The sequence below is a fragment of the Melanostigma gelatinosum genome (assembly GCF_949748355.1).
Source record: "Melanostigma gelatinosum genome assembly, chromosome: 20".
Lineage (NCBI taxonomy): Eukaryota > Metazoa > Chordata > Actinopteri > Perciformes > Zoarcidae > Melanostigma > Melanostigma gelatinosum.
Genome location: NC_136653.1, coordinates 10,310,805 through 10,318,285, shown reverse-complemented (window position 1 = coordinate 10,318,285; position 7,481 = coordinate 10,310,805). Strand labels below are relative to the sequence as shown.

Below are 7,481 nucleotides of genomic sequence, written 5' to 3'. Positions count from 1 at the left end.
GAGCACTGACCTCTTCAACAGCTGGTTCATTTTTTTGGACTGGTCCCTGTCGAAACAAGGTGATATCTTTCCAAAAATGACAACACACTTCCTTTACCAAAAAACACACAGTTTTCTTCAGTAGTCAATCGTATTGCACTTCAATAAGAACATATTTTGGGATTAAGGAATGCATTTCAGATCACGGTTGACTGGGGATTGAGATACAGGGGGTAATCACACCCACCCTCCAACGAGTCACCCAACACTAACCCACCTCTTCGCTGTTAGCCAATCCCTCACTCATCTGTACTCTCTTCTCAGGATGCACCAGGCTTTCAGTTGCTGGTAGTGACTGCTAAAAATAATTATTGTCCAGCACCAATAAAATGAGTAATAAAATGATTACTCTAGCTTCTCGGCAATAATCTTCATGTGCGTGCTGGTGGAATCAGCAGAATGTCCTGATATCATTAGCCACTGATATCGTCAGCTAATGATGTCAGCTAATGACATCGTGAACCGTAACACAGCCGCAATACACAGTAATCATAATGACTAAATGTAAAATGAATTGTAGGTTATGGTTATTATATTTATGTTGTGAAGATGTCAGAGTGTGTACTAATCAAAAATGGAATACTATGAAGCAGGAAGCACTGAAGAAATGTGAATAAAGTGGCATGGACCAGCAGATTCCATGACACCGCACCGTGGGGTCTTTTGCCGACGATCACACCACTTTACTGCCGTGACATGAGATCAACAAGCGTGAAAATACAGACTGATTAGCTTGGTCAAACCTCTCCAGTGCTAGTTTGAATACCAGTGCATCCCCATACATCTCTAGTTTCTCCCTCTCCTGACCGCCATCAGATACACATCTTCCTGACTCCACACTCGCAGCAGAATTTGGCGGATTCAACCGGGTACTTGGTCCCGCAAGCCTGACAGAACTTGCTCCGCATCCCACCGTTGTCGACCACGTCATCCACGTCATTCCTGCGAAATTCAACAACGATGACCAAGCAGCAACATTTAGAAACCAAGCACATCACGTTGTTATTAACGATGCTTTAGTGCAGGGCTGATGATACTGTTGATAACAGATTATTAAGGGTTTAAATAATGTAGGGATTTTAAATACTCTAAAGGCCTTGCTCACTGTATTATGAGTATTATTTCAGTTACGTTGAGATAGTACAATATGCAAACAAATGCATATCTTCAAATGAAGTCAATATTTTAGTGTTAACATCTCAGTTTGATGATAAAATGCTGCAGCTTTCCTACAAGGTGTACTTCAAGCACTTCATGGTGAATGTATGTGACATATTTTAGCTTCATTTGTATTACTATCACCCAAGCAAACAGAACCTGTAGCTGTACGGATTGCATTATTGTTTACATCATAATTATGCACTAGACTGCGCACAATTAAGCGCCATTCAGTGACCTGTTGTATAAACTAAAGTTACTGAATGGGACCGGAATGTCCTCTATCCGTATGCAATACTCCGATAAAGCACAAGAGGGCAGGAGAGTTTACACCACCTGTATGGTCGTTTTGATTCATTCTCGTGTTCATATTTTTAGCAAACCTATTAGTGAACTGGCTCACCTAGATGTGCAGGTGTCTACTTTCTTCTTGTTGATTGCGGTTCCCGACTGAGGGGTCCTCACAGAGCCGTAGCCGGAGCGCCCACCTCGAGTCTTACTTCCCACACTGAGAGGACAAACAGAAGGCGACGAAGGACAAGGATGTGTAAAGTGCAAACCATTTGGGTTTGTAAAGACAGTTTAAGAGTTTAAAACTGGAATTTTCAGGTTCAAAACTCACATGTGAGTTGACCCACTGTATTCATAGATGTAACCCGTTATTCTTATGAAGCCATCAATTAAGTCAATCATAGTGTTAACCATAGCTTCACATGAGCACTGTGAGTGAGCACTGACCCTGATGGAGGGCTTGTGAGGCCAGAGGGATTACTCCTCACTGAACCTGCAGAAGAGACCTTACTTGGTGGGATCCCTGGAGCAAGAGAGAGAAAAGAGAAGCCGGAATCATTTCATTATTATTTAAAAAATAAATAAATCGCTCACAAATATACAGAACTGTCAGATGTGAACACAACACCCCGCGATGCACGACCAACAGAGCTGTGCCCGTACCAGAGGGCTGTCCAAGGCCTGATCTCTGGGGTAAACGAGAGGAGGCTGAAGGGATGGCTGACACAGCAGGAGAGTTGGCCTTCTTTACAGGGGCAGGAGGCTTGGGCTGAGAGAGAGAGAGAGAGAGCGAGAGAGAGAGAGAGAAAAAGAGAGAGAGAGAGAAAAAGAGAGAATGGAAAATAAATAAGTAGCCTACATGAAACGACAAAACATTAGCCCCGGCGGTCATGGGATGCAAAGCATCAACACAGTCTCATTACTTGGAGACAGAGAAATAGGGATCTGACACACAGGACATCACTATGCTATAGTTTTTATAAACAAGGGCAGACCATAATGTACAATGCATGGAGTATGGTTCGGCTTTACAAACCGGTGTAAAAATGTGTTGTTAACTGTTGTGAGGAAGAAAATTTGAGAGTTGAAAACACGGATCCACAGTAAATATTTAAAAAGATGGCCCACTGGGAAACAATGTTTTCTCAGTATTGGACCCTGCTGCTTTTATTGGCTTCCAAACTGCAACGCGGGCGTCTAACAATGGTAATAATGTAAAAGGGCAATGATGAATTCACAAACAGCACTCCTTAAATGGTAAAGAATTGTAGCTGCGTAGCTATCTACACATACGCTCTCATCGATATGAATACTGTGGGTAAACACAGCTGCTCTAATTATGAGATGAAAGCTGCATGTGCAATGTGTCATAAATATTATTTCACACTGTCACATTTTGCAGTGCACTTTTCATTGTTTTATGTTTAGAACAACCAGATTTGCAATGAGAAATGAATGTAACAAAATGTAATTTAGAAAATTCAACCAAAGTCAACTTATTAAGTAAAATAGCATTTTCCAACAGAAACACAAATAGTCTGTTCGTGTGCACACAAATGTAGCGGTGTGTGTGCATGTGTGTACCGGTGTGTGACCAGGAGGCTTCTTGGCATCTCCTAACTTGCCCTTGGTTGGCATACGGGCAGCCTGCTCCTGGCAGAACTTGATGTGTCTGTCAGCTGCACCCTGGTTGAACCTCCGGTCACAGCAAGGGCACTGGACATAGTCTGAAGACAAGACAGGTTAGTGAGAGAATACACATAAAACCTCTCAAGTGACATGAATCCTGGATATAGACAGACTTGTAAGTACTGCTAAGTGGGGAAGGGCATGCCTTGTACGTGTGTTTTTCTTTTCTCTTGCAACTGCAAACTCAAGAAGTTACATTTTTATTTGGGATTCGACATTCTGAGGCAGAAACATTTTCAGCCCATCTTTATAATTTGTCAATAAAGTTTCCTACTTTCAAAAAAACAAAACACTTTCCTTGCTTAATTCCTCGATGTGTTACCTGGGTCATAAGTAGGAGGAGGAGGTGGAGGTAATGGTCCGCCATCCTTCATGACCTGAGTGATGACCTTAGCAGCCCGGATGGTAGCGATGAAGTCATCGTGTTTTTTGCGCCAGTTGGACGGCTTCTTTGGAGGTTCTGCCTGGCGGGAGGAAACACAGAGCAGATGTGCTGTTACACCAGCTTGTTTTTAATGTCGATTATTTTTCACCACAACCTGAGACAGATATTGATGCGGTCATGGTAAAACTCACAACTGTCATTCAGAGAGTGCTGTTATTACTTGAACTGAATGTGCCCACTGAAAACTGGATGTTTTGAAAATACGGTCACCTAAGTGTCTCTCGTTACTCTCTATTTTAAATTATCTAAAAGTTCTTATTTATTTAAGCCTGAAAATTCCTATAATTTAACTCGTGGTTGTAATGAATGCAGCTCTTAACGACATGCTTCCGACTTTCATTTCTATAAAAAAAAAAGAAAGAAAGAGTCCCCTTTCTTTCAATCGTGGCAGTCTGAGCATTACCAAAAGCTGATGATTTCTGACAGAAGTAGTTCACTGAGTGTCCTCTGAGCTGTTTCTGTGGCAACATGATAGCCCCTCTGGCACTGAACGTCTACTTCCTCGTATAAAGCTTTTCTTCACAGTTAATTAAGCATGTGTGCCGGACAAACAAGGAGGATAACAATGTTCTGTGATGTCCGGTTCGTGCCAGGAAACTGTGAATACTGTTATTCCAGAGGGAGGGCAGATTGAGTGTGCAGCAGTTAATTGAAGCAAAGACCATAGAAAGAAGAAAACAATATATCTATAAATGCTAGGCAACAGACGTCTAACTGGACACAATCCAAATCGCAAGGATCAGCAAGTCTTGGTTTATCAGAATTACCTGAAAGGAACAGTGTGTGAGATTTAGAGCCATCTAGTGGTGAGGTTGCAAATTGCCACCAACTGCACAACCCTCAGCTCAGTAACTAACAGAACTACGGTGGCCTTCAGGTACGGATAGGTATCTTTAGGATTTTAGTACAAGGAGCCACTCTTGTCAATACTTTTTCATGACTAAATGATCTGAACAGGAATAGAAGTTATTTGTAATTTAGGTAGAACTAAATATTGGTTCTAGAGCAGCAACAGTTATGTTTACAACAGCAAAGCCACTAATAACTGGAAACAAATCTAAAATGTCCTGAGTGAAGTTTATAAATGATAATAATGAAGAACGCCGGTATCACATACAGTAGTATGTCATTCCTCCTGTCCTCTGTCCTGGCTGCTTTGTCTCAGCCAGCAGAGAAGTTTACAAGAACAAACTAAGACAAACAGACAGACAGCTTTTGGCCGAGCTCTGTATTCTGAAGGTGACTTGTCAAAGAGTAAGCGTATATAAGTCTACAACAGGTTCAAAGGAATCAGTGCAGCTTGAGAAGATAGGGGGTCATACTGTCAACACAGTTATGTTTAAAGAAAATGAAATTATAATGGCTACATCTTAAGATTTGTAGTTGTGGAAAGGAAAATACCACAGATTCAGTGGGTTTTTTTAAACTAATACCACCAGTATGAGTTGGCACGCCTCCAGACTATTTAAGCCAATGGCTCAAAGAGGGGAAACCAGTATCTATAAAGCCAGAAACACTGAGGGAATTCAGGGCTTCAGCAGATTAATCGTGCCACTAAAAACTAATCTACACAGAAAGAAAGGACAAATGAAAAAAAAGACAAATCAATTTACTTTCCCAGTAGAAGATGAACCTTGTGACTGAAATACAATTGAAAGCGGACAGAGATTCCACACGGAGATGTACAACTTTGAGCAGTTTTTCTCTTCCTATTAAATCAAATTGAACTCCCCCCCCCCCGCCCCAAGGTGTAGTCTTACCTTTGGTTTGAGGGGTTTGAGCGTGGGGAGGTCTGTACCCTCAGCTCTCTGTCGGCTAGAGTCAAAAACCTTCCTCCTTTTGGTTGCTGACTTTTGGCAGATTTTCGCATGCCTTTGCTGTAGTGAGAGAAAAAGAGATGCACAGGACACAACAACTACACAAACGTAATGTGTCTCGACATGTTTTTGGGGAACATTTGAGATCTGTGCCTCTCTATTGCCCTATCTGCCATTTTGTCTCAATCACAATTCAAAAATGATTATTTTTAGTTCTTTTGAAAGAGTCAGAGAGCAAGACATGTGTGATTTCTGTGACAGCTGTGAAGTAAAGAATGCAAAACTTCTTTCAAGGAAAATCTAACTACAAACTACAAAGTTGTTCACACAAATACACACATGCCAACAAATGCATAACACAGTATTTGACAACTAATTTGGTTGAGTGCTAGAAGTGCACAAATGTGTGTATTGGCATCACAGGAAAACAATATGTTCCATTAACTTATTGAGATCATTGTAGCTCTGATGTGATAAAACACATCTCTGGATTATGTTTTAGTCATGTTAGCAAAACAGACAGTAATGATGATAGCAAATATAGTGGTATTAATGAACATATGCATCATATTTGTCTTTATCTATGTCTGTAACTACTATATCGATAAGAATGTGTACAAAATGCTTTACACAATAACAATTATGTAAAGAAGTGTACGTAATCTCAACAGTGCTTCAAGTGTACAAACACAGCATTTGTTTTTCGGGTTTGATTCCTTGGTGACAAATTCTATTACATAGCAGCCAACCATTATCTACATTTAAATACATTATACTACAGCAAGTCCTTGGTCAGTGTTTTAAATCATGTAGACTAAAATCTTGCACGTATAAGACGCATAATATTTTTTGTACCAGGACTTTAGGGCGGAAGGATCTGTTACAGGTTTCGCATTGAGTCAGATCCCCAGCAGGAGGAGCATCATTGTCTGTAAGAATAAAAGATGCAATTATGGTTATAGTGAAGGAAGTTTAATATCACAGAGAACATGAATGCACCACAGCTCTGGCCACCTTTATCTTTATCAGCTGTACACAAACATTGGGTTTATTGAAACATACCATAGGCGACAACACATAGCAGTTAAATGCTAAACGTTATGTTCTCTCACATAAATGTAATACTGTTGTTCCCACAATGGCATAACGGCACGGCAGACGTTACTACCTACATTTAAGGGCTAAATGCACTACTATGCTTTCATTTATGTCACGGTTCTTTAGGTAGCAGCATGCTAACACTGGATAGCTCCTATGGCTAATGTAGGGATCACACCCATTCGAGACAGTCGGAGCTAGCTTCATCTTCGGCCCTGACGTTAAACTAGCATTACTTAGGCTAAATCCCACACACACAAAAAGAGGTCGCTGACAAAAAAACGAATGCTAACGCAGTGATGTATCCGTCAAAATTGAAATAATGAAAATGGAGAGGCTGTAAGCTCGACTTTGTCACGAAACATCGAAATAAATAAGCATATAACGGCAATTTCGTTCACCTTCAAATTCTTCCATCATTAGGTTATCCCTTGTCTGATGCTCCTGTTGTTACAGGCGGCCAAAAGAAGCCAGTGGAAGTGAGAGGATTCACCCCTATCCACTTCCGGCTTCGCTAAAATACGGCGGACACAGTCACAAATTGGTAACATCACCTCTAGTTTTCCAGAAAATGTACAGTTGCAATGCATGCGGAATGCATCAATATTTTGGGTCTTTGTAAGTTACTGATAGTGCTTTGACAACTACGCATTTAGGAGTTTCCTCTCGCATATGCAAAATATAGCTATGTCTTAAATTGGTCGTGTTGTATTACGAGGATTTTCTCATAATATTAGTTCATGTATGTATCATCGACATACAGTTCTATATAATTATTAATATTCAGTTTGTAGGATCTTCCCTGTGACAATTATATTTCGGGTTTGTCGGTCTAACAGACAGTGGTTTTCATTGGCTGGAAATGAGAGTGAAGCGTCTTGACATTACTCATCTTTGGCTTCCAATAGCAACTGGATTGTGTTGTACCGCTTCATGTGCTAACA

The 7,481-nt window shown here is 40.7% G+C and overlaps 1 protein-coding gene across 1 annotated transcript; it reads right to left on the bottom strand.

Annotated features, from left to right (window-relative positions):
- Positions 1-6: 6 nt before the first annotated feature.
- On the bottom strand, positions 7-6,999 carry zc2hc1a (zinc finger, C2HC-type containing 1A). The gene is made up of 9 exons (XM_079291990.1): positions 6,939-6,999; positions 6,295-6,368; positions 5,383-5,499; positions 3,500-3,641; positions 3,073-3,215; positions 2,152-2,257; positions 1,936-2,011; positions 1,601-1,705; positions 7-981 (listed from the first exon to the last, which is right to left on the bottom strand). The coding sequence occupies exons 1-9, from the start codon at positions 6,955-6,957 to the stop codon at positions 852-854; spliced, it is 912 nt and encodes a 303-aa protein (XP_079148116.1). The 5' UTR covers positions 6,958-6,999; the 3' UTR covers positions 7-851.
- Between the last annotated feature and the right edge of the window lie 482 nt (positions 7,000-7,481).

Coding starts and splice junctions, on each gene's coding strand:
- zc2hc1a (XM_079291990.1), bottom strand. Junction 2,258..3,072: donor AGCCTCCTGGTCACACACCG/GTACACACATGC, acceptor TCTCTCTCTCAG/CCCAAGCCTCCTGCCCCTGT. Junction 982..1,600: donor GTAGACACCTGCACATCTAG/GTGAGCCAGTTC, acceptor TGAATTTCGCAG/GAATGACGTGGATGACGTGG.